Source organism: Emydura macquarii, unplaced genomic scaffold (genome assembly GCF_026122565.2).
Source record: "Emydura macquarii macquarii isolate MOO-44397 ecotype Brisbane River unplaced genomic scaffold, CSIRO-AGI_Emac_v2 contig_3671, whole genome shotgun sequence".
NCBI classification, from domain to species: domain Eukaryota; kingdom Metazoa; phylum Chordata; order Testudines; family Chelidae; genus Emydura; species Emydura macquarii.
In genome coordinates, this window is record NW_027133808.1 from 8308565 (window position 1) to 8336410 (window position 27846).

The window sequence follows — 27846 nt, forward strand, 5'->3', positions numbered from 1 at the left end:
GTTTTACTAAAAGAGAATGCAGCATAAATCATACTGGAACCCAGATAGAATATGTAAAATGACTTAGTCTCTAACAAATTATATAGATGCAATCAACCATTTGCCAGCATACCTGATATTCTTTGCAAAGATCTGATCTGGGATGATGTTTGTACAGCATTATCAAATAGTGAAAATACATCTCCAATTCTTCAGATCTGCCTGATACGAGTGCCAGAAAAAAAGCTAGCCCCTTGATGTATTCTGAAATGGTTTTCAAATATCTCCCATAGTAGTTGAGAGGATAATCCTCAAACAAAAGAAATCCAATGTCTACAACTTTTCATCAATATTCTAAAAAACCTAACAATCAATACACATATCTGGGGGGAGGAGGAGAATTATCTGTTACGGGATACAGGCAGTTATAATGTCTCCACCTAATCATTACCTTTGGAAGAGTAAATAACTGGGGAACATATGCACAAAACTGGAACCATCTCAATTATTTGGTCTTGTGTTTATTAACAGGAGAGACAACAACACTATTATTTCTAACTCTCCTTGTCTTTCCCTACTATTAAGAAAGATCACTAGTCAGAGTACTAATAAATGTGAATCTTCTATGTTTAAAGATGAAATAAAAATACAATCTAGCTTTCACATATAATGAAGGCCTGCAGATCCCACTGAAGTCAGAAAAAAAAGACCATAGAGAGAAGGAGCAGTAACAAGAACCAAATTAACAGGGGTTTAGAAAGGATATTCAGCTGATCCAAATATCTCATAAATTCCAAATAGACAAGGTCTAATATATGTCCAGATGCTGAAAGTTGGACTTGTTTGCACCTAAACTGCACCAAGGTCTGATTGGATTTATGATGTCTCAGGTCTGACAAGATGTCAGATGTGAATTCCCAGCTGAGTAAGTGATTTCATAACCACAGAAATTAGGGGGGGAAGTTAGAAAAGATGTATTTCCATAACTAATACAGCCAAGCTTTACTTGCTTGCAAGTAAAGGATCACAAAATTTGGTCAAACATTTTGCTTATGTGGAACTATAAACACTCATAAGCTTTAGCTGCTGAGAAGTGGCCAGATGCTGTGGGGGTGGGTACTTAAGAAATATACCTGACAACAATGCTGCTGTGCAAATCGACAATTCTTAACAAAGAAATTTTGCTAAGGGCTTATATACATTGGGGATTTTTGCACCCATGTAGCTACACAGATGTTTAAATCACTTTTTGTAACAGTGCAGCTTCACTAGTGTGCTATACTGTAGAAAAAAATCCCCATTGTAGACAAACCTGGAAATTCCCAAGTGTTCCAGTGATGTCATTTTAAAATATTTGACATTTTGACCTAATTTTAAGGATGAGATTTTCGAAATGCCCTCTTCCTTGCCATGCCATGGTTTATAAAAAGATAGGGAGGGTTTAAGAACCAACAATAGAAAAATTAAATTGCAAAAAACAGTATGTGAAAAGGATTTGTACATAAAAAATGATATCTGAGTGTTATGTCCATAATTAGATTGGTAAATGTACAGATAATCTGATTCGGGTGAAAATTGTATGGATGTAAATTGTGCTCAGGCCTTTTCACTATATTCCCAAGCTTCATGAGCACTGATCTTAACTATAATAGTGTTTCTCTATTATCAATATGACAGCATCTATATAAGGAGATTACTATCATAATATTCCTATTTATAGCTGGCCAACTCCAAGTCCCGGTGAGGTAAATGGCAAAACTATTGACTTCAATGGGACCAGGATTTGGCCCTGGAAAAAATACTGATCCTGATGTATTGGATCATCTCTCTCCAAATATCTATCTGTACGAAGCAGAATCTTTCTAATATTCTAGTTTCTAAAATAACTATTAATATAAAAATAAAGCCAGTTGCAAAAAGAATCAATGAAAGTCTTGCATGTATGGGTCCTCTAACTCTAAACAGCTACAGGAAATGTGGTAAAGTTTTGCTTATCTGATTGTTCAGTAAGCCATTTGATAAATATAGACAAAAAGAAAAAAAATGTCAATTTTAACCTTGTTAAACCCCAAGTGATATTGCTTATATTCTGTAGTTCTCCTAAAATACCCAGATTCATTGCAAGTTGCATACTTACTTCATTGTAATACAAGATTACAGACTCTCTGCGCTCAGCAGAAGATTGCAATTTGAAACACATCTGTAATTACTAAAATGAGCTGTTATGCTCCACTGAATTTGTCTTTATATTCTCAAGAGTAAACCACAACCTCCAGTTCTCACTAGCCACTGCGCCACAGGGATGGGGAGAAATCACTCCTCCTGATAAATGATTCAGTAGTCCATTGAAAACTATATACTTCTTTCAGATAGGCTTGACGGAAAATTCAGAGAATGGAATTTTGATAAAAGAAAAAACCCCAGACCTCTGGGAAAGTAAGTTGTCATAAAATAAATGCCACCTGTATAATTTTTCAAAAATAGACTCACAGAATGCAGCTCAGGATCTGTTTTCCAGATTCTTCTCTCAAACACTTTTAAAAAATAAGAGAGACAAACAAGACAAATTCAACCTGCTATTCACAAAAACATAATTAAGCACAGACTGCTGCATATTATTCCTCAAGAATTTGGTAAGTACTCTTTTGAATTTGAGTGTCAATGACTTTTCCCCTGTGAAATTCTCCCCAAGGAAACCTGGTGTTGTATACATTTACTTTGTGATATCACAACTCTGAGCTTCCACTGCATTTAGTTAGTTAATTTAAGACATCTTTTATGAACAAAAATACGAGATGGTTAGAAAGCCTGCCCCACCTAATGGCCCAGGCACTGGAACAAACATGAGGTAGGTCAGCCTGAAATGCTAAGAATGTGGCCCTCTAGGAAGAAAGGCTGGATTTGGAAAGGTATTGAGAATCTGGGACCACTAAGCACCTGATCCATCCCACTGAAGTCAATGGGAGCTTCACTATACATTTTCATGGGCTCAGTATCAAATCTAAGAGACGTTTTGGAAGGATGAATGGCTGGGTAAGGGTAAACAGGCTGTAAATCACAGCCACAAAGGGATCAATTGCTTTGATTTTTATGCAGTTCAACATCATATTTTTTTTAGATCAATTTGCATGTAACAATATGGCCACTGATACAACAAGGTGCCTGTTGGCATGTTGGAGTAAGATCAGAAGTTAGGAAGTTCTTCTTGACTAGGGCATTAATATAGCAGAACACTTCAGTTTGTGCCTAAGTCCATCCTTACTCAGCAAAGCACCTATTATGAAATGCTGCATAAGGATTTGTAAAGGAAAGCCTTTGTGAGGTGAGGAGAGAATAAACTGTCAAGTCAAACGAGGAAAGGACATACTAGTCAATACATTGCAGCTCATTAATTTAACTGGTGTTTGACAAACACTTACTTCAATCACAGCACTGAACTGGTTTACAGTAAAAGTTTGTTAAACAAGAATTAATAGGTTTAAGTGATACCAAGTATAAGTATTAAAGACAGAAAGGGTTACAAACAAAAAGTAAAAATATATTTTCTAATGGCTAAGACCTAATTTAAAAGCTACAGTCTTTGTTTAAGGTAGTTTCCTCACAAAAATCTTCCTTTCCCAGCATAGAAAGGCCAACTAGCTCTTAGCCAGAATCCTCACGGAGTGTATGGCATCAACTTTCCTTGTCTCCTCATGTGCAGGATAATCTGTGTGCCCTTATACCGCAAAGGCTGCCTTTGTTTCAAGGGTCAAATTGACCCCTGTGTTTCAGACTCCTGTCTCCTGGTGGAGGTGGACTCCATTTTTATTACAGTGTCCACTGGTGTGTTCCAGTGTGATGCTTCCTCCTGCAATTTTACTATGTAAAATGTCCCTGTAGCAATAGTCTAGGAGCTCTCCTTCTTTTGTGGTCTAGACATGTTGACTTCCCAATCACCTGGTGAGCTTTGATGGGTTACTGCAAATGTAAATTGCAATCTCCTTGTCACTGGTCAACTCTGCTTCATTTGTATTCAAGATCTGGGTAGACCTGTTTTCTATTTTATTCAAATAGAGACTTTAAATCATAATATCAGAGGACATCCATAACTCCACATACAGCATTTCACATACATGTCACAATATTATTGACCAGCATGTTATCAGTTTTCAAATGATACCTCACAAGGCATATTTTATATAAATATGGTTGCAAAAGTGTGGAGGGTGTGAATACATGGGTGCCTAGCGTTAGTTACTTTATACATTTCAAATGATCCTTTTTACATTTGTGGGAAATCTATGCAAAAGGAGCATGTTTTTCCTCTCAAAAATTAGAGAGGATTATACAGAGAATTTCTGTAGGTGCTGTAACATAAACATAAAAACAATATTATATTGTGTACACCAGAGTTTTTATGAGAATCTCTGAAATGCCACATTTTTGTGTAGCTAGAAATGAAGTGCTATTTCCCAGGGGACCAGACACTAGTATTTTCCAGTGTAAATTAGTTTTTTAACCTATCCTCTAAATACATATCATCCTAGTGCTGTGTTTTCGGTGCCAGTATGCTGCTGCTAGGCAACAACGCACGGCAGTACTACACATTTAGCACCAAGTCTTCAAAAGAGGCTTCTAATGCTAGATGTCTCCATTTTGGGGTGCCCAAATTTAATCATCTAGAACAACAGTGGATAGTCTCAGAACATCAAGAGCCCTAAATATAGATGTAGGTGCCTACAGTAACTTAGGTATAGCTTTCTTCTTTCTCCACTGAGCTGCAGGAGCACCTAACGCTATGTTAAGTACCAAATAAATATTTACTAATTAATCCTCCCGGTGCTGAGAAAAGACAAATAATTATTACCTTCATTTCACACCTAGCAAAGCAGAGGCACAAAGAGGTTAAATGGCTTGCTTTAAAAATATACAACAAATCATTCCTAGAACCACCATTAGAATAAAGATTTTCTTCCAGTGTTTTGGACCCTGCAGTTTCAGCTGAATCTTGTTTATTGCTCATATAGTACGAAGCTGGTCTGTATTATATCAGGTAGACCACAGACTACCAAGTCACTTCTGAGCGACACAAACACACTTAAGTGCATAGTGAACACAGGCATGTTTAAATATATATATATATTGATATGCAAATAATACTGATTAAACCCTGGCTAATTTTCAGAAGTGGGTAAATGAAAATCATGCCCACAGGTAGATCTTCCACTAAAAAGGTGATACAATAGGAAGTATGTCACACAGCTCTTTGACAGAGGAAATGAATGAGAAACTTTTGCACACTTCTTTGAAAGGACAGAATTTTCCCTTAATATAGGAAAAATGAAGAACATAAAAGAACCTGCTCTCAGTAAATGGTGACTAATTACATTTTAATTTAACAAGACACAGTCACATACAGGGGTGTGGAAGAAGTTTGCTAAAGTTACTGAATTTGTACAGATAAGTTATGCTTGTTTGTTTGATTTTAGTCTTTTATTGTTGTACACTATTCACATAAGGAATGCAAAATCATGAAAATGTTAAATAAGACAAGTTCTAACAATGACCTCTTTGGTACTTCATTAGGCAGGTCTAAACCCTATTCTATGCATTGCCATTTATTATTTTTACAGTCATGCAGTCAGCTTTCATTCTACCTGACAGTGCTACTAACCAAGTTGATCAATTTGAATTACATTTTCAAGTAAGAGTCCTTATGATGCAGTCCAAATGTCCTACTAAAATCTAAGACAAATTCAGTCTATTGTGTTCTCCACATACACTAATTTTGTAATTATTTTACAAGAAAAAGATTATTTGGTTTCTCTGGCTTTTCTCCAGTGTTTCCAGAACTTTGATGTTCTGCATGCACACTCAGTTAAGTATACAATTCTGCCCGCAAGATGACCACATCCAGTTACAACAGGTACCTACATTGCTATGACAAAAAATATTCCTATTAATTTGAATGCATAACTGTGCTTAAATGCATCTTTTGAAAAAAAACTTAGCCAGAAGTCAGCATAACTCCCCCTAAAATGTTTTGTCCTTTTACTCACTCTCCTTATGGTATCAACAGCTATGCAGACACCCAATGTCAACAACTAAAGCACAGCCAAGAACTAGCTGTTCACTAAACTAAGCTATGCTAGCTCAGCAATGCTATGCCCTTCCTTTTGCCTTCTCCATTTACACACCATCTCAAGAGAAATTATTCTAAGATCTCAAGCTAACTGGAACCAACGTATTCTCTATGTTATATTGATTAAAACCTTTGATCAAACTGAACTTAAAACAAGCTACTATTGTTCTTCCTTGGTTTCTATGTATTTATCTTATTGAGCCACCATTCTTATGGATAATTTTTTGCCTGTGCTAAGAACAAAACAAAACATGCTGAACAGTACATGCCCACATATAGAGATATCAATTCACTGAACTTCATTTACAATTTAATTAGCTCTTGATAAAATTTCTCATTTCACAGAAAAAACCTATTGGCTATCTTTAAATCCCTGTTTTTAAAGTCCATTATCAATAAGATGTTCAACTGCTTTAAACCAAATTAAATAACTCAGTGGCACATATGACATAGATCACATTAAATCTTGGATACTTCACAGGATTGTAAGGTTTATAACTCAGAATAGTCTCATTCAAAAAATCTATTAATAAAATCCTTTGCTCATTAAACACATTGTACATGCTGCAACAGCTGGCATGCTTCAATATCTGATAAAGAAAAAATCTGCTTAAAGAATTGTTGGTGCTTTAGGGAAATTTAGCAAAATGCCACATTTTTATACCAATATTTGTTTTAAAAGACCATCTGCTCCACATTTAGGGTTCATAACAATAAGGGACTTATTCCATTGACCAAAGCCAGGTGTAGGGTGGAAAAGAATATGCAAACTTGTTTAGCTTGTTAAGGAGCTCCTCCTCTGTCCTGTCCTACAAAATCCTCAAAGTTGTATTCCAGTTCTGGAATCTGCTATTAATATTGCCATTTACATCAAACTGTCTGATTATTCTTTAATCATCGTTGTATGCACAATGTGCTGCGCCATTTAATGGCATCATCATTAGCCAGGTGGAGAACTAGTAGCCCGCCATCAAAATAAGTCAGAGGGCACTAGACAATGATAAATGACATAGTCTGAAGTTGACTGTAGCTGCATCATGGGTCATTAGAAAAATGCCATTTAAAGAGATTGGCCACACAGTTGCCCTGTCCTGTTCGAAACCGGTTCAGAGATTACCACAGGTGCCTTGGAAGAACAAAACCTGGTGGACAGATGGTTGTCAGTGACGAGAAAGTGATTAATGACTGTCATTGTTGACCAATTATTACGCCAAGCAGATTCCACTGTCATGTCCTATGGTGGTATAAATGACCATAAAGGGCATTTAGAAGACAGGCAAACTGGTGCGTGGTCAAAGAGGTCTGCATACAACAGCGGGTCGCTATTCTCACGGATCTTAGCCATCAGCGTGTCAGAGGCCTTTTTACGGCATATATGGGGTGGTGCTATGTGGCTAAGTATCGGTAGCCATGGCAATGGAGTTGTCTGTAAAATCCCACTAACAATATGCTTTGTTAAGCTGTACATCAACCAGCCTCGTGTGAGACAAGCTACACCAGACAGGAGCACAGTACTCTGCTGTTGAATAGCAGAGGGCAAGGACTGATGATCTAAGTGGTCAATTTTCTGAGCAAGTTGTTCCAAGTGCTAACTTTGGCTGCCGTCTTTCTCAACTAGTTGTGGTACAGTAATGACCTATCCCAGCAGTTCCCAAACTCTGCCACATTGCGCACCACCAACATAAAACACCACCACCTGTAGTACCACCACCAATTTTTTATAAACAGATCATGTATGAAAACTGTCTTAAAATCTGAGTATTGTTAAAACACATTGTATCAACAGCATGGCTATGTATATAAAAAGCTGTAACCTTGCAAAATATTAATAAATGCATTATAAACTTACCCCATCTGAGATTTCTGGTATGCCATTAATGAGAGGGATGTGCTTGCTTGACAGAGCAAAATTGATGGATATCCTTGTTGATGGATATCTGGTGAAATCTTGGGAGGTGGGGGTGGCCGCTGCACTGCTTGGGGCAGGAGTGGCTCCTGGTCAGGGCACTGGGCCCATGTGGGAGAGGGTTGGGGAGAATGGATGGAGCTGGGAGAGGGGAGCAGCCGCCATACTGCTTGGGGGTGGGGCCAGTGTGGCTCCTGGCCAGCCGCCGTGAGTGTGTCCGGAGGGAGATGAGGGCAGAACGGCCAGGCCACCCTGAGGGCCGCTGAGCTCTGTTCCTGTATGGCCAAGCACCACTGGAGGCTCCGATATCGGCCCCCAACAGCACAGATATATTGGTAGAGGTGGGCCCACGTTCTGTCAGTGAAGGCATACCTTTGGGAGGTGGCCTGTGTACCACTGGTGATACGCATACCACGGTTTGGGAACCGCTGACCTAGCCAATGTCACACCGAGATAAACTGGGTTTGGATCATACTATAGGCGTTGGCTGTTTAAATCATGGCTTGCAATTGCATTATGCAGATGAAATACATTAGAAACGGTCTTAGAAAAGCTCAGCTGCAGGCACGACGACTACAGTAGTTTGCCATGAGCTTCATATCTTCATTTAAGACCTTGTCTATTTCTGAAAAGGACTGAGCTTGGTAGCCACAATTTATGTCATCAGCATAAATAAACTTATGCGAGAGTGTAGCTGGTGTAGTGCTGATATACACATTGAACAATATCCGTGAGAGAACTGAACCTTGAGGGAGGCTGTTGATGTGTGTGAGATTAACTAAATAGGCATGTTGAAAAACAGCTGGGTTTTTTCATATTTGTCTTAGATAAGAGCTGAAATCTTCTGAAGTCCTCTGTAAAAGAAATCCCACTTATACTGATATAGCAAGAGGGCGAGGCCTCCCTCGGAGACGGATAGGAAGGGACGACCCGCCCCTGGGTGGGTGGAGCCAGAACAACCCTGCCTACCCCACCAAAAGCAGAGGGGCAGAGCAGAAAGTATAAAAGGAGAGGTCTCTCCATCAGTCAAGGCTGAGCTGCCAGAAAAGAAGGATATCTGTTCACCTGCTCTGGAGCTCCAGCCTGACCGCACCTCCACTGAAAAGCGGCCTATGGCCTTTGACCCCGCAGAGCTGCCAGCCACATGGGACCCCGTGGAGTTGCCAGTCGCCTATGACCTGGAGGAGCTGCCAGAGCTGCCATCGGTTGATATCGTTGAGGGGCTGTGGAGCCAGCTCCTAGCCGAATACTCCGAAAAGACTGAAGGTGACCCCGAGAGCCAGGTACTCCAGGGAAGGGGGGAAGGAAGGAGCTCAGAGAAGCCGGACAATAGTCCATTGTGTTGTGGCCTGCAGCTGTGTCAGTGTCAGTTCTGCCACTGTTAGGGCCCTGAGCTGGGACGCAGTGGAGTCAGGTGGGCCTGCATCCCCCACCCCTCTCACCATCCCAACTTTGGGGTGATCACCCTTTGGCCTGTGAAGCTGCCTGGGCTAAGGACTGCTTTGTTCACCCCGCCCTGCCTCAGGGCCTGGGCCATAGACTACCGCATTTGTCTTACCCTGCCTGAGGGTTGGGGCTAAAGACTGCTTTGTTTCTCTCGCCCTGCCTCAGGACCTGGGTTAAAGACCACTGGGTTTGCCCCACCATGCTTGAGGGCCTGGGCTAAGGACTGAAGTGTTTGCATGCCCCTGGCTAGGGGCCTGGGTAATAGACGTTCCCACCCAAGGGCCAGGGCCAGAAACTCATCACCTGACCACCCTGCCAGAGAGCACAGGCTAGGGATCACTTCAGTGCCAGTGAGTGGCAGAAGGGGCCAGGACCTCTGTCTCAACTGCTAATTCCCCCTGCCAGTTTCTGCCCTCACAGGAGCACCAGAGTGAGGGGGCGTGGCCTCCCTCCCAGATGGACAGAGAGGGACAGCCTGCCGCCTTACAACTGACTAAATAGATGGAAGTGCATTTAGAAAGAAAGAGATTGCCACTGGTAAAATCATTGTAAAGGGAAATGGTGGTCAAATTTAGCCCAAAATTTAGAGTTAAAATGAAGTAGTGTACCTAAAGCAAAATGTAGACTGAAAATATAGTTAACCACATAAAATATCAACAGAAAGGAATGTTTCCTTTTTTAATACAGTGGAAACAATTTTAAAGAACATATATACAAATGAACATTACTCATCTATGTCCGCAACCCAGACAAGGCAGCAGTGTATCAGTGAATGAAAATCTGAAGGTGATATTTACTAGAAACTAGTCTCTCTTTAGGCTGAAGTATGATAAAAAAGACAGTATTGTTAATACAGATTAAGCTGCTTGTTGTTAACTTGCCCAGGGTAGAAAAGACTTATTTAGCCATCCTTTAATATCAGAGACGTCCATCGGAACCAGCAATCATGATTTGGCACTAGCAGGTGCAGAGATGAAGGTCTTCTGCCTCAAGCACTAGCCAGCCAGCAACATTATTTTGCTCCTGGAGGAATGAAAAGGACAAGCATGCTATTTTTAGATCCTACTTAGGTGAGGATTCAGTAGACTATTACCCTGGAGCTGACTGGGCAGTTGAAGCTTGCTAAAAGTAAACAGCCTCCTGGAAGACTGTAGCTACAAGCTCTCCAAGCTATGTGATATACCATTGGTAGAAACCTTCATTAAATGAAGACAATATATGGAGTCTGTGTTCCAGATGCAGAGCCAAAAGTTTAATATCCCACAATAGAGAGCAAGAGGATGGGTAAAGTCACATGATGAAGAAAAGATTGTTGTTAGAAACTATATAGTAAAGAACAGAATTATCAGACATATAAACATGAATTGCTGGGGAAGAGTCAACACAGCTTTTGTAAAGGGAAGTCTTGTTTCACCAATCTATTACAATTCTTTGAGGGCATCAGCATGTGGCTAAGAGTGATCCAGTCAGTAAAGTGTAATTGGACTTTCAGAAAGCCTTTGACAAGGTCACTCATCAAAGGCTCTTAAGGAATCTAAGTAGTCATGGCATAATAGAAAAGGTCCTTTTCATGGATCAGTAACTGGTTGAAAGATAGGAAACAAAGGTTAGGAATAAGTGGCCAGTTTTCACAATGGAGAGAGATAAATAGCGGGGTCCCCCAAGGATCTGTACTGTGACCTGTGCTTCTCAACATGTTCATTTATGATCTGGAAAAGGGAGTGGAAGGGAAGTGGCAAAGTTTGCAAATGATAAAAAATATTCAAGATAGTTAATATCTGACTGTGAAGAGTTACAAAGGGATCTCACAAAGCTGTGTGACTGGGGGTAGTGAGGCAGAGTGGCATCCCTCAGAGCGAGGGACCACTACACTCCCCCTACTGGGCAGAGCTAAATCTGCCCCACCCTCCTCATCAGAAGTCCCAGGGCAGGACAGAAAGTATGCAAGGAGAGCCCTTAGCTCAGTTGCTGCTGAAACACCGGAGCAGGCAGATGTCTCTTCCAGGGAGCTTGGATCTCAACAACATCCTGAACTAGGCCCCGAGTGGAGCTGTGCCCTGCAGTTGGAGGAGGCAGATGGGTACCCCCGAGGAGAAGGAGGACCTTTGGACTACAGAGCCCTACACCCAGACAGTGATAGGAAGTAGTCCAGAGGAACCAGACTTTAGTCTGGTTTTGCTGCCAGAGCATAAGTAAGCATGTTTCAATAGGATTCCCACTGACCCAGTGGCAGAACTATCCGCTACTATCAAACTGTAGGCTAGGACCCGGTGGAGTAGGGTGGGCCTGGGTCACCCTACCCCCCTGCCACTGACATCATCCCTGGGGTGGCAGCCGAACCCCTACTTTGGCTGGAAGGCCTGTGCCGTGTTGTTGGCTTACCCCTGCCAAAAGGCTGTAGAGCCCTAGACTGTTAATTGCTGTCTGTCCCAGACAGGCAGCTGTGGACTAAAGACTATTTATGGCTTTGCCCTGCCCAGAAGGCCAGATTTTTCCTCCTATAGATTGTTAATTGCTGTCTACCCTAGCCAGGAGGCTGTGAGCAAAAGACTGTGTGCTCTGCCCCACCCATAGGGCCAGAGCTGCCTTATAGACTGCCATTATAGATAGAGCCCTGCAAATCCACAGAAATCCATGGACTGTTTTTTGCAGATGGTGGATTGGATGCGGATCTCAAAGGCAGTGAAGCAGCTGTCTGCAGCTCATAGCCTTCGAGGCTGCTCCCAGTCTTTGAGATCTGGAGTTTGGGATAGCCACACATCAACTGTTCAGTGTCTTTCCCCGCCCCCAATGGGCCACTGATCAGCTGTTTGGCACCCCTCCCTTTGCAGGCCACCAATCAGCTGTTTGGCACCCCTCCCTTTGCAGGCCACCAATCAACTGTTCTGCAGCTGTCTGGAGGGCTGCTCCCTGAAGAGCTGATCAGCAGCAGGGGGCTGGCCTCCAAGTAGCTGACTGGGGACCCCAAGGCAGCAGGTGCCATGCGGGTGTGGATGCCTTAGAAAAGATAGACTGCGCATGGTGGGTCAGATACAAATTGATTCTCGCAGATGTGGATCCACATTTTTGTATCTGTGCAGGGCTCTAATTATAGATTGCTAATTGCTGTCTGCTCCAGCCAAGAGACTGTGGGCTGAAGACTGTTTACGTTCTTCTCCTTTCCCCCAGAGGGCCAGAGCTTCCCCATCGACTACTGATTACTATCTGCCTGCAGTGAGGCAGAGTGGCCTTCCTCCCCACTCGAGAGTGAGGGACCACTACACTGGGCAACAATATGGCAGATTAATTTCAATGCTGATTAGTGCAAAATAATGCACGTTGGACAAAAGAATACATAATGTTGGGTTCTAAATTAGCTGTTATCACTCAAGAAAGATCTTGGAATCACCATGGACATTTCTCTGAAAACTTCAGCTCAATGCACAGTAGCAGTCAAGAAGATTAACAGAATGTTAAGAACTATTAGGAAAGGAATAGATAATAAGACAGAAAATATCACAATATCACTATATAAATCCATGGTGAGCCCACACCTTAAATACCGTGTCCAGTTCTGGTTCTCCCATCTCATAAAGGATGTAGCAGAACTGGAAAAAGTTAAAAAGTTCAGAAAAGGACAACAAGATAGTCAAGAGTGTGGAACGGCTTCCATATGAGGAGAGACTAAAAAGACTAGGGATCTTCATCTTAGAAAAGAGATACCTTAGGGGGGATATGATAGAGGTCTATAAAATCATGAACGGTATAGGAAAAGTGAATAGAGAATGGTTATTTACCCACAATTATTTCCCACAATAAAAAACAAACTGGGGTCACCTGATGAAGTTAGTAGGCAGCAGGTTTCATACAAACAAAAGGACGTACCATGCACAATGCACAATGATCCTGTGGAATTCTTTGCCATGGGATGTTGTGATGGCAGAGAGTATATAATTGGGCTCAAGAAAGAACTGGATCAGTCCATCGATGACTATTAGACAAGATGGTTATAGATGTACCCAGGGCCCAAGCATAATTTTTTCAGGCCAGTACAAACTTGTAACATGGGCCCCCTCCCACACACATACCACAATCCCTCATCTCATACATACGTCATGAGCCATGAAAAAAGTTTGAATTCTGAAATTACTGTTACATAGTCTACATTTCTGAAAAAGGTTCCCCCCCTTTGCTATTTTTGTTTTAACATAACACCTAGCCTGAGAGTCCTACAAGTTTGTTTACTATTTTGTAACTTTTTGGTCATTATAAAGGTATTATATCCTGTCAATGTCTTGATTCTTTTATTCTAACCAACATCTTTTGGCACTAACTTTGCTAGCTTCCTCATTTCTTCAAAAGTCAGGACATCAGATAGAACAATTTTTTGATGGATAGAATCTATTATGTTTTCAGGCCACAAGCCTGGATCTTTGAAAAGACAAGAATCAGATAGCATAGCACTACTCTCTCATGCTTCTTGTAAACCTTCTGAATGTGGTGGTGCTAATGGTGATACTACCTGACTATCTTCAAGCATTAAATTGGAGTCACATGATGCATGTTCTGGCAGCTTTTCTTTGTCATCAATTGCCAGTGCCACAGACACAGTCTCTATATTGAAATCATTTCATCTTGATTTTGTTCATCTGCTTCCCTAGTTAGTATATTGCCTGACTGCAAAAAGGCCTTGCCTGATTTGAAAAACTGGAGGACAGATTGGTGTCCTTTAGCTTCTTTTAGTTCCCTTTCTTTTACCTCCTTACATTTCTGGTTGCCTGATTTGTATTTATAGCCACCACCAGACATAGTAGTATGGGGTATATGTGTGATTGTGGCTGCATTAAACACTTATTCACATATATTTTGGGCCTGCAAATCCTACCAGAAGCAGCAGCAGTACTGGCTTCCAACTGTCTTATGGTGCTTTAAAGTGCAGTTAAAGTTGCAAATCCATATTAATGGCAAGTCTTTTTGGTTGGAAATTTCTCCCCATCCCCTTGACTTGTGCAGTGACACTGATGTAGATTATGGTTTTGAAAGGTGGTTTGTATTTCTATCTGGTTACTTATATCACCTGTATCACTATAGTATCTGAGCACTTTATACATGAATGAATTGATCACCACAACATCCCTGTAAGGAAGGGAAGTTGTTTCCTCATTTTACAGATGGGGAAACTGAGGAACAGAGAGGATTTTTTAAATGACTTGCCCAAGATCACACACCACAACTTGAGCTGAAGGAGAATCATCATTAGCTGTTGGTATTGTTAATGGTGAACTGTAAAAATAAAATAAAAAATTATGAGACAAACTGCTCCTGCCATCTTGCTCTATGTTCCTTGCATTTTCAAATGCCCAGACAACCCATAGGCTTTAGTATGGAAACATCTTGAGGGCTAATCCTGTAACCCACAACTTCTCTCAGACAATCATCTTGGCAGTTAACACAATTATTCTTAATCTTCTTCCAGAATTAAGGAGCAAGGTATCAAAGTTATACACCTCCAGCTATGACAAAGGATGGTATTATCCCACTGTGAAGTGAGACATTTACCACCAGTGCTGCTGAGTGATCAAGTGGGGGTGTGGCAGCTTGTCTTCCTCCGAGCTGTCCTCCTTTCTTACTAGCACTCCACCCTGGTTTGTCCTTCCAGTGACTCTGTCCTCCAAGGAGGTCCCGTATTCAAGTCTGCACCTTTCAGGGCATGTATGAAAAGTCCAACACAGGGGGAGCCTTCAAGTTTAAGTAGAAGAGCTCAGGGCTCCCCTCTCTGGGGTAAAGATCTCACAGTCCAGAACCTTCTATCTTCAAGATCTTCACCTCCCAACTTGATTCCCTGCATCAGTGATAGGTCTCTGTAGTTGTCCCTCTTTAGGAGTTGGTAAGGGAGCCCGGGCCCATCCTCTCCACTGGGCTCCACTACAGGGCCCAATGATGGGCAATTAAGTCTTACACTCTGGGTGCTTGTGCAGCTGCCTCCCTGGATCACTTCCTACCAATCCCCAAGGGTAAAGAACTAAACACAAAAATAAAATCTCTGACCTTCAGAGAGTCACAGGTCCCTTCTTTGTAGGCTTGGTCAGGCAGCATGAGCTCGATCCCAGGAGCTCAGAGTGCAAATCAGCTTATCTCCTTGGTCTGTTTGCCACGGAGCTAGCTGTTCCCCCTTTAAGCTCCTCTTCCAACCTGGGCTGACTTTGCAGGTGCAGTGGGGCAGGGCCACAGGGCCCAGAACAGTTCTTTAACCCTCCTCCTTTCCACCGTGGGGTTTGTTATCACATGCACACAGATGCATCAGATCCAACTCAGACTAAACAGAATGTACATCTATTTTAAAGCACCGTTCTGCTCTGAAAAATTATTCCAAAAATATCAAGGAGTTCCATGTTTTTTGTGCATCAATAATTTCCATATGAATTGTACTCCGTTTTCAAGATTATTTGTCTGCCAGTCCTTCAAACTCAATGCGGTCTCTGACAGAAACTGGATTCTCTTTTGTGATCATTACCAGTAATTAAATTAGTTCAACTGTACCTGTGCAATTCCTCTTACCAACAATGTGTTTTCCCAGCTGTCACTGACTGGAACTTAGTAAGCAGTTTTTTTGATGATGCACAAGAAGGAGTATGCACCACTTTACTCATAGGCTTGTCTTCACTGCAAAACTAATGCAAGTGTCATCCACACACATAAAACCCCTTAACTCGAACATGCTGGTGCTTTTAACCCAAGTTGGCTGGCCCGCTAGAAGGTATAGGCTACCACTTGAGTGAGCACAACTCCTCAGCTAACACAACCACTCAGTGCTATTAATACAACCATTCTGTGCCAGTTGAATCTTATTTCACAACATGACTGTTCTCACTCAAACTAGGCTAACTTGAGAGGAGTTAATTCAAGTGTAGCTATAACTAAAGTTAACCCTTCAGTTAAAACATAGTGGATACGTCTACACAGCAGCTAGACACCCACAGCTGGCCTCTGCCAGCTGACTTGGGCTTGTGCTGTGGGGTTGTTTCCTTGCTGTGTAGACTTCTGGGCTTGGGCTGTAGTAGAAGCTATGGGACCCTCCCACCTCACAGGGTCCTAGAGCCTGGGCTCCGCCCAAGCCTGGAAGTCCACACAGCAATGAAACAGCCCTGCAACCAGGAGTCAGCTGGCACAGGTCAGCCGCAGGTGTCTACTTGTTGTATAGACATACCCAGAAGCAACACAGCTAATAGGAGTAAAGAGAGTGAAAACTTATTTTTGTCATTAAAGAGAGAAGATATGACTCTGAATACACAAAGGGTAATATGAGACAATTTACGCAGTCAGTTTTCAGAATTATGCCACATCACAGAATTAAGCTGTCCATCAGAAAAGTAACAAATAGAATGGAAGTTTAAACTACAACTGCCTGACAGAATCTGTAGGAAGATTCTGCTACAAATTCTATAAACTTTAGTTACATGGAAAGACTCCCCCCTCTCCCTGCCCCCCAATGTTAACATGTAGTTTGTCTAATGGATAAGCTTGTTTCCTCTAATGATGTGTGAGTTGCCACAGAATGTATTAAATGTAACTCAATCCCAAAGACACAGGCTAACTTCTATCTGTCCTTTTGGTATTACTATATCAAAAAAGAATTTTCTTGAGTTATGATACCTAACTCTTTGTTGGATAATCTTCTGATTAAAGGACAGGATAGGAGATTTGAGGGGGTCTGTTAGACTCTATCATATATCTTCTGTGGGATCCTGAGAAAATTATATTGGGCTAAACTTTCAAAGGCGGCCTCTAATTTTGGGTGCCGAATTTTAGATACTTTGACCAGAATTTTCAAATCCACCTCAGTGGGAGCCTAAGTCTGATTTTATGAGCCCAGATGTGTGCACATTTATAGTTGTAGATTTAATAAATTAATAAACCAGGTACAACTCTCATTTGAAAAGCCAGTTTGATGAGCAGGCAAAGGCTGACTGCCTAGAGGTTTTCCTGTGTGCACAGAACAAGGATTTTCTAAAGTGCTTCTGTGTGGTATCCATTCCCTTGTCCTCTCAGAGCCTGTTAGGGTGGCATCCCTTTTTGCCCTTCTGCATCAGAAGGAGGAACCTACAGAGCCGCTGGGCAATGCTTATTATTAAGCTGTTTATGAATTTATATTGTAAATTCTATGGGGCAGTGAGTATCCTAATATAGGTGTGTATAGAGGGCAGCAAGGCCCAGAGTCTGACAGGGGATTAAGTGCTGCTGTAACAAATAATAATAATTTGCTACTAAAATACTGCAAAGTTAGGAGTGGGTTTGGAGATATCTTTGATTGGGTTGGAATTTAAAAAAAAAAAAAAGAATAAAATCCCCTCACCATGGACATACTTATTTGTCTCCTAGAGGAACTACACACTAGGCCTCTCTGCCCCTTCCTGCTTATGGTAGAGTACGGTTTTGCTGTTGTCCACTACCATGCATGTTTTCTGGGTTCCCTGGAAAGAGAGTCGGAAGCAGTATTGTAAGCCTCAAGCATTTAAAAATAAATGAGTCAGGCCCTCTAAAAATCATTCAATTGGATTAAAAATAATGAGATTTTAAGTAACAATACATTCTGGGACTCTTTATTTGTCTTCTGGTTCACATTTTCAAGCTTTTCTCCACAACCATGAGACCCAGGCACAAACTTTTTTTTTTTTTTTAAATGAAAGCTGAGATATTCATGTAATCACATGAATTTAGGGGTGGTGGCTTTGCCATAAACTCGTGCAAATTTGCAACACTGTGGAAGGGGTTCTTAGAAGATGATTGAGAAACACAGGGGAAGCTCTCACACAGTTTCACTCTTGCTCCCTCACAAAATTGCCAAGAACACCCATGCAAATCAACTGCCCGCCACAACTGTGAAGAACATTTCTCCGAACACTCATGATCAGCTCTGCACTACTGCAGTAGGTTCTCTGGGAAGTTTGTCCGGGATTTAAGCAAATGCAAAGTGCAGAATCTATTTGAAATTTAGAGAAGGACTGTTCCATCTAACTGGCAGGGGTCCCCTACAAACCTCTTCAGTGCTGTAGAAAAAGGGATATGAGAAATTAGTCTTACTCCCAATGACTGGAAGATCAGAGCCAGAAGTAACTCAATTTTAAAATAAATGCCTGCAGTTCACTCCTCTCCATAGCATTCTGTTCACCACTTTTCTCCTATTGTCCTCTCACCCCACACTGCTTTAGCAATGTGGCAGTGCCAGATGAAACCTTCCAAGACAATGTTACATGAGGGCTGCCTACTGTTTGAGGGTTTGCTAACATTTGTTAACTCTGCTCGCTTTGCCTTGCTGTACCAAGGTTAGCTGTGGAAATGTGCCCATTTTGGGATCTGGACAAGGAAAGAGGGTGAAGGCTGTTCCCTTTTGCTTCCAGAAGAAGTTACCTGTTGGAAAAATAAAGTGGGAGGAAGGCAATGAGAGGGAGCCTGTAGGAACAGTGAGTGACCTGAGGCAGCATGGAGTGTGGGAGAGGAGTGGGCAGCAGGCAAGTGCTCTGGTGTTCAAAACGCTAGTGGTGAAATGAGTCAGAGAATCTGATTGATTTTTGCCTACACTGTTTCCACATATTTGTTGTAGCAAAGCTAAGGAAGTACTGGGTGGTGCAGTAAAAAATTATAAGAAATGCTAAGCAGCTGGGCATGCAGGAGGTCCCCAATGCAGGTAGCCTGATGCAGAGCTGCCAAGTTATGTGCTTCTCCATATGATATTTTATGCAAATGTAATGAGGCATTTTACATATCTGCAAATAATTTTCATATAACCATAAACTTAAGAACATGGCAATAGTCCCTGGACTCAGCAGTAGCAAGTGTAAGACATGGAGGTGCGCAATCCTTGCTGATGGTGGCTGGGGCAGGTGGGTGCTTGAGGGTACCTGGGAATCTTGCTGAGTTGGGGAGTATGAGTGGAAGCTGGGAGTAGCTGGATGGGTGACTACTGAGGCTTCTGAAATCCAGGATTCCTATGGTGCTGGGGCTTGAGAGAATTCCTAGGGGCAGGAGGTGCTAAATTTCAGGGATCTACTGGGAGGCAGAGGATGCTGGGGCTCCTGGGGACAGGTTGGCACAGTTGGCTGAGGCAGGAAGGAGGCTTGGGGCTGGTTCTGGGCTCCTCATCTTGCACTGCTGTCACCATGTACATCGCCACCATCTTCCCCTCCAGCCACTGCCACTTCTTGATTGCTCCTTCCTGGCTCTGAGTGAGCTGAGGGAGCAGCAAAGGAGGACACGCCAGGGTGCTTGCTAGCAAGCTCCACAGCAAACTATGACAGCAAGAATGGGGAACTGCAGACAAATGCCTGCTGTCTCCCTGCAGCTCTGCCAGATGTGTGAGGATGTTCAACAGAGATGCAGGCAGGTTTGATAGGCCTGCCAATTGTGTCACTGTCATGCGAGATGTGTGACACTTGGCAGTCTGCTTACAGGTACTCTGCTGATAGGGTTATTGTGGAACATAGGTGCCTGATTAGCTAAATGTTTTCAAAAGTGACTGCTGATTTTGTGCACCTCAATTTTCAAGTGCCCGACTTGAGACACGTTCAAGGCAATTTTCAGAAAGTGCTAGCTACCTATCCTCTGAAAAATGAAGGCCCCTTCAAAGTGTATCTAGTTGGGCACCCAAAAATGGTAGCACTTAAATTCTTTAGTTATTCCTCTAAATCTTGACTATAGTTGGCACATTGCCAACTTGTCACATTATCACATGCAATGGATAATTAGCATCTAAGTCAAATTAAGGCATCCAAACCAGAAGTTTTAAAATCTGACAGCTCTCTGGCACTTGAAGTGGGTGCCAGCAGCAGTCAGGGTGGCCTCATATGCTCAGTGGTGATGTTGCAGCAGCCAGACAAATAGAGACTGTCCACAAAAGAGACCGAGGCCTTGTCTACATACTGAAATTGCATAAGTTTAACTTAAATCAGTTTTTAAACAATTACTTAAACCAGTGCAAAACCCTGTGGAGACACACTTATGTCAGTTTAAGGGTAGCTTATTTTGGTTTAGTTTAAACCTGTTCCTAATCAAAGTAAACCAGGTTTATATTGGTTGAAGAGTGTCCACATACCAGTTTAACTTAGTCCATTTTAAATCACATCTTTAGTCCATGTCTATACTATAGAGTTAAGTCGACTTAAATTACATCTATGATCATAAGCCACTTTAACAACATTTAAAAAAAGACCCCAAAAAACAAGAGTTCTGTAGCACTTTAAAGACTGACAAATTTAATTTCTGCAGGTTCTGCCCTTCCACACAATGTTCCTTGTGTCAGCAGAGCACATCCACAATCGTTGCTCTGACATCGACAGAAAGTGTGTTCCATCACGAGTAGCTATCTCACTGTGCAACTCACCACTACCCTCTGTCACCCTCCGCCACTGGGAGCTCTGGGAATGGATTGCAGTGAATCACGGGGATGTGCTTGCTGTCCCGTGATGCAGTTCTTTCCATCCCATCATGCTATGAGCTTCCGACTTCATTTCATGCTGTTTTTCAACAGCCCTTATAAACTGTGTGCCTGACAGCATGGATCCTGAGCTGCTGACCAGTCTGGTGATGAGCATTATGAACACAACCCAGCTGGTCCTGCAGTATTTCATGAATTGCAAAACAGAGAGTGAACAGGTGATGCCTGCCCTGCTATCTGCCATGGAAACAAATAATTCAAGATTGCTGCTAGCATTCATGGAACAGCTTGCCACAGTGGACCATCGGTATTGGGCTCAGGAAACAAGCACTGAGTGGTGGCATCGCATTGTGATGCCTATAGAATGGCCAGCAGCAGCTGCAGAACTTTTGGATGTGGAAATCCACTTTCCTGGAACTGTGTGTAGGGCTCGCCCCAGCACTGTGGCACAAGGACACCAGAAATGAGAGCTGCCCTCACTGTGGAAAAGTGAGTGGCGATCGCTGTGTGGAAACTGGCAACTCCAGACAGTTACCGGTCAGCCGTGAATCAGTTGGGCATTGGAAAGTCCACTGTGGGGGTTGCGGTGATGCAAATGTGCAGGGCCATTAAACGCCTCCTGTTACAAAGGACTGTGACTCTTGGTAATGTGCAGGAAATAATTAATGGTTTTGAGGCAATAGGTTTTCCTAACTTCGGCAGGGCCATAGATGGAACTCATATCCCAGTTTTGGCCCCTGACCATCTTGCAATGGACTACAGTACTGGGTTTACAGTGTGATGCAGGCCCACACTCGGAAGGGGCCCATTATGGACCCATCTAACCTATCCACATGGCCGGATCTGGCCCCTTGCTCCTGGCAGTCCAGCATCCTGGCCTTGCTGTGTGAGTGGCTCCCAGCCAGCAGGTCCTGCTCGGCTGTAGGGGACTCACCTCCCAGCAGCTGGGCTCCGCCATGCGGGCTGGGCAGGGCTGCTGGCCGCAGGACTGGTGGACATGGCTAGGCCAGACGGGCTTTCAGGGGGTTGCATCCCAGGGATCTGCCCTGCTCCTCAGCGCAGCTCTGAGCGATCTCTGCTGCCTGCCACCTGTGGGACCCAGCTCACCTTGGACCACTGCAGAGGCCAGGCCAGTCTCAGCCAGTGGGGGGGAGGGACAGCATAGGGACTCGGCCAGGCCCTGCCAGGCAAGTGGGTCCTGAGTGAGCCCAACCCAGGCAGGCCCCCTTCTTGCTCCGGCTGACTGCACCACTCCCAATGGGCCAGAGTTATCCCTACCTTAGCTGCGCTACCGGCTCACCTCCCAGCGAGTCGGTGAGTGCGGTTGGCAGACAGGGTGTGGGGCAGGGGGGGGTCTCTGGGGTGTCTGTGGGGGGGAGTGCTGGGCAGTGTGGGGTGGGGGAGGTTTGTGTGTTTTGGGGCACTGGACATAGTGAGATCTGTGGGGGGGGGAGAGGAGGAACTTTTTGTTCCTTTTTTTGGCTTAAATAGCACAGTCAGACCAGTTGGTGGGTCCAGGCACTCTTTCAATGGACTCCTTTGGGTAGTGTCTCTAGTGGGGCTAGGGTTCCATGAGCCACTCAGCCCAGCAGCCAACAGCCTGCTGGAGGATGTGGGCTTCGTGGCGTCCTTCCAGGAGTTCTGGCTGGCCTGGCGGGAGCAGAGGTGCACCTTTCCCTCGGTGCGGCGCTGGTGGGACGTGGGGAAGGTGCGCGCCCGACTCTTCTGCCACGACTATACTCGGGAGGCCAGCCGGCAGAAGGATGCGGGAATAGAGCAGCTGGAGCGGGAGGTTTTAGTGTTGGAGAGGCATCTGGCCGCCAGCCCCAAGGATCTGTCCCTCTGCAGAGTGTGCCGGGAGAAGCGGGAGGAGCTCCGGGCCCTTGAAGACCTTCGGGATCAGGGTGCCTTTGTTCGATCCCGCATCCGTCTCCTTCGGGAAATGGATTGCGGCTCCTGCTTCTTCTATGCCCTGGAGAAAAGGAAGGGGGCCCGGAAGCATGTCACCTGCCTCCTGGCGGAGGACAGCACCCCCCTCACGGATCCAGCGGAGATGCACAGAAGGGCCCGGGCCTTCTACGCTAGCCTCTTCTCCCCAGATCCTACCGCCGCCGCTGCCTGCAAAGTGCTCTGGACTGAACTTCCCATGGTCAGCGCAGGCAACCGGGACCGGCTGGAGCTACCTCTCACTCTGGCTGAGTTCTCGGAAGACCTCCGCCTCATCCCCACGAACAAATCCCCGGGCATGGACAGGCTGACCGTGGAGTTCTACCGCGTGTTCTGGGATGTCCTCAGCCTGGACCTCACCACCGTCTGGGCCGAGTCCGAGGACAGCGGAGAGCTCCCCCTCTCGTGCAGGCGGGCCGTGCTCACCCTGCTGCCCAAGAAGGAGGACCTCCGCGACCTCTGGAACTGGCGTCCCATCTCGCTCCTCTGCACAGACTACAAAATCGTGGCCAAAGCCATCTCGCTGAGGCTGGGGTCCGTGCTGCAGGACGTGGTCCATCCCGACCAGACCTACACCGTCCCGGGTCGCACCATCTTCAACAACCTCTATCTGGTCCGGGACCTCCTGGAGCTCAGGTGTAGGGATGGTCTGTCGTTCGCCCTCCTGTCCCTGGATCAGGAGAAGGCGTTCGACAGGATGGACCACGGGTATCTCCTGGGCACCCTGCAGGCATTCGGCTTCGGGCCCCGCTTTGTGGGTTTTCTCCAGGTGCTGTACACTTCCGCGGAGTGCCTGGTCAAGCTCAACTGGACCCTGACCAAACCAGTCAGCTTCGGGCGTGGCATGCATCAAGGCTGTCTGCTCTCGGGCCAGCTGTACGCCCTGGCCATCGAGCCCTTCCTCTGTCTCCTCCACCGGAGGCTGACAGAGTTGGTACTCCGTGAGCCAAGGCTGAGGCTGGTCCTGTCGGCATACGCTGACGACGTGCTCCTCGCGGTCCAGGACCTGGGTGACCTGGTGTGGCTGGAGGCCTGCCTGGCCGTCTACTCGGCAGCCTCCTCCGCCCGGCTCAACTGGGCAAGAGCTCTGGCCTGATGGTAGGGGCCAGGTGGCAGGCGAGCTCCCTCCCACCCGCACTTCAAGACAACCGGTGGAGCGCGGGTCCGCTGCTCTATGTAGGCGTTTACCTTTCTGCCACCCATCCCTCCCCAGCAGAGAACTGGCAGGATTTGGAGGACACGGTGTCTGGGCGGCTGCGGAGATGGACAGGACTGCTCCGGTGCCTCTCCCTTCGGCAGCAGGCGCTGGTGATCAACCAGTTGGTCCTGTCCATGCTCTGGCACCGGCTCAACACCCTGGTCCCGAACCCGAGCTTCCTGGCCCACCTCCAGAAGACAGTTCTGGAGTTCTTTTGGCCAGGACTGCACTGGGTCTCTGCAGGGATCCTGAGTCTCCCCCTGGAAGAGGGCAGGCAGGACCTGTGCTGCATCCGCAGCCAGGTTCACACCTTCCGTCTCCAGGCCCTGCAGAGACTCCTTTATGGTGCAGGTAGTCCGGCTTGGCCACTTGGCGCACGCCTTCCTCCACCGCCTCCGAGGGCTCCGATACGACCGGCAGTTCTTTTATCTCCATCTGAGGGGGTCTTCCGCGAGACCTCTCCGAGCTGCTGGTCTTCTACCAGGACTTCCTCCGGACCTGGAGGTTGGTCTTGGCCTCTAGGCCCCTTGCGGTCCCCGAGGGGGTGGATCTCCATGCAGAGTCCCTACTACACAACCCCCAACTTGGTGTGCAGGTGGCGGAGATTGGGTGGACCCCCAGGCACTGGCTCGGCGCATGGGGCTCTCCACCCTTCAAACCCCCTGGCGCGTACTCCAGGAGGTGAGGACAGCCTTGCCTCCCGCTGCTCAGACCTACCTCGAGCGGGTCCTGCAAGAGGGTGCTCTCCGCCCACCCCTCAGTCCCAGCCCTCCGACACTTTTCATCGGGATACACAGGTTGCTTAGAGACCGTCAGACTCGGGTTTAAGACCTGTAGAGTCTCACACAGCTCTGCAGAATTGCCAGAGCAAATCCCACCCCAGAAGACTTGACCCAGGCAAAGAAAGGCTGTCTTCTGCTGCTGAGAGGTTTGAAATGTCTTGCTCCTGCCTAAGAACAACTGACCTCACTAAATAACTAGTAACCCAAGCCAGTTGAATTAAGAGAATCAGAGCAGGGCAGCAAGGTCCTTGAGCACTGCAGTGATGTCAATGACCATGATAACTGACTTCAGCTGGGGGGAATCAAATGCTGCATAGCCTCTCTCAACAGAGCCAATTAGCTGTTCACAAAGAACCTAGACAAGCCTCCCTTTCATGGCGAGCTCAGTGAATCGACCTCTTGCTTTGATGGTAGCAGCAATAATTGTTTATCCTCTACAAAAATCAATCCCCCCTTTCCTCAATCATATTTGTTCCCACTACAACCAGGTATGGGTCAGACCACTGTTGCTGCCCTGTCTCTTAATGGTGTAAATGCACGCTGCAGCTAATGGATAGAGATGGCAAAATCTCAGCCAACTTAAAACAGAGAAAACAATAAGTAGCCCTCTGCCTTCTCACCACTACATTCTTTCCCACCACATTTTCCTTATTTTCCTGTATCCACACTCACATTTTTTATAAACTCCAAACTTAAATTATTCTTTAAATAACCTTTGTCTCCATCATTAGAAAGCCTCAGATGTTCCCACAGGCAGCCCTTTCAGCACTGACCTGTCATTAAAGAGAAATGTGGACCATTTCTGACAACTTAGGTACCCTGAACATGCCTATTGTTCAATTGCCTAAATACTTGTGTTTCTCCCTCTTGTAACACTGATTGTTTCTGATGCTAAACATATGCATATACATTTAAAAATAAAAAAGTTTGGTCTCAAAGTCCTATAAGGTTATGCCTCATCTGTTTAAAAATGCTAAAGTAAGTTTTAAGATATGAGACAAGTTAGGACATGTTATTGGTCTACCAATGTGAACTCTTAAGAGTGTACTTGTAAGCTTCCACTCTATGGTTAACTTACTTCATAGTCTGTATGTAGATACAGAAGTACGTATGACTAGTAATGCTATGGACTCAGTTTACACCCCACAATACCTAAAGTAGGTATGATATAGTGAGTCAAAGTTTAAGTAAAGGCCATAACTCTGTTTTCTTGTTTCTGCAGGTTTAAATTGAACACTTTAGTTAATTTACTGTAATTTGCTTTATTATCAATGGCACAATGTCCTAAGTTTTAAGTTTATTTTCATTGGCACGGAACAATGATAATTCTTAAAAGGTACTCTTGTGAACACAATGGTCATATCAGATGTCAATAATCATGCATTCCATAGTCTTACACAGTTTGGATGTGTAAACAACACACATTTACATCTGATAGGAAAACACTCAAGCAGAAATTCTTGTAAAGCTTAAATAAACAAAACTTAAGGCAAACAACATTTTCAAAACATACAGTACTCCTAAACAAATGTGTTTATAATGTACAAACGTTAAGGTGAAATTATTATTTATATTTTTTATGTAAAATATTAGTATTTTCATTAACACATGCAACTTTCTTCCTTACCTTTAGGGAATCAAAGCAGGCAATAACTCTTCCATTTTCAATCTGACAACTTTTGGGGGGATGTGCAAATTTGCATTCCTCATCAGAGCGCGAACAAGTTCCTCTCTGAAATTGTCGACAAACTTCTAATGTCAGCCATTTTGTATCTCTTACAGGAGCAACATTCAAAGCCATGATGAAAAACTGATTTAGGTTTTGTGAATGGCTATTAATTGAATTATGCCAAGCAAATCTGCAACAATTCCAAAAACTAGAACTAAAAGAAAAAAAACCACAGAGTTTCTAGAGACAATAAAGTAATAAATTGCTTAATGGAGCCCAATTCACACACAGCAGAATGAGCAAAGACAATTTATCAACAAGCAGTCACTCATCAATCAATATGTCCCACTTGTAGACTTTTGACAGCAAAAAAATCATACTCAGTAGCATCCCTGGCTATAAAATATCTGAGTCTCTTGATTGGATCGCTGACACAACCGTTTTAAATAAAGTTACTTCAGTGCAATGGCACTCCTTGATATAATATTAATTCTTTGCAGGCGGCTTGCTGATTACACAGGAAAAGCAATGTAGTCAGCTTATTCACGTCCTGGCAGTAATTCTTTCTTCAGCTTTTTTAATATGGAAGCCAGTTCCACATCAAGCAATTGGCAAACCGAGACAGTTGAGGTGTCTTCTGTGACAAGGTCAGGGCAATGTCTAGTTGGCAGAGATAATATTTTGAAAACACATTCAGGCGTCGCAGTCCTCTCTTGTAAAAGTGACTTCACAAAGGCACTTTTTAATAATTGACCTGACAAAACAAATAAAATATAAGTTTATATTCAACCTTTTTAAAATCAACATTTTGAAAACTGATCACCACTTTTTTTTAATTAGGGATACTGAAAATACGCAGTTAGTGCAGTAAACTAATGCTCTTAAATTAAACAAAATATTTTTAAAATCAGCCTTTTTCATTAAATTATTCATGACAAGTGAATAACCAATTGAAACAAGAATTGCAGCAATATTCTAGGCAACAGTCCAAAAGTTGATAATGACTCAAATAGATGAATGTGGACGATACAATAATTAGGCATGCTGCTTCTGAAATAATTCAATCTAATGTGCTTAGATTCCAAAACAATATATTAGAGCCAGAGTTTCCAATTAATTTATCAGTAGGTCCTTTAGATTGCATTATTGAGTGTTAAAAACAGCTACTTGTTTGTTCTGTTTTTAAAAAATGAAGATGGTACAATTTTGCATGAATTTTGTGTCTCTGAAAAAAAAAGGGGGGGGGGGAGTGGAGGTGGGGTTGTTTCTATATCAGGGGAAAAACCCTGGTTCTAATAGAATGAATGTTAATTGAATTTTTTAAAACTACAGACCATTTCTAAAAGGTTTCATGTAAAGCTGCAGCAATTAGCTTCTAAACTGTTTGA

At 44.0% G+C, this 27846-nt stretch overlaps 1 protein-coding gene across 12 annotated transcripts in view; it reads right to left on the minus strand.

The window, feature by feature from the left end:
• MBNL2 (muscleblind like splicing regulator 2) overlaps nucleotides 1–27846 on the minus strand; it is a 143661-nt gene that overhangs the window by 74560 nt on the left and 41255 nt on the right. For all 12 annotated transcript variants that reach the window (XM_067536898.1, XM_067536899.1, XM_067536897.1 and 9 more), the window contains one exon: nucleotides 26417–27212. In XM_067536898.1, coding sequence (XP_067392999.1) covers nucleotides 26417–26590 — 174 coding nt within the window. In that variant the 5' untranslated portion in view covers nucleotides 26591–27212. The remainder of the gene's footprint in view (nucleotides 1–26416; nucleotides 27213–27846) is intronic.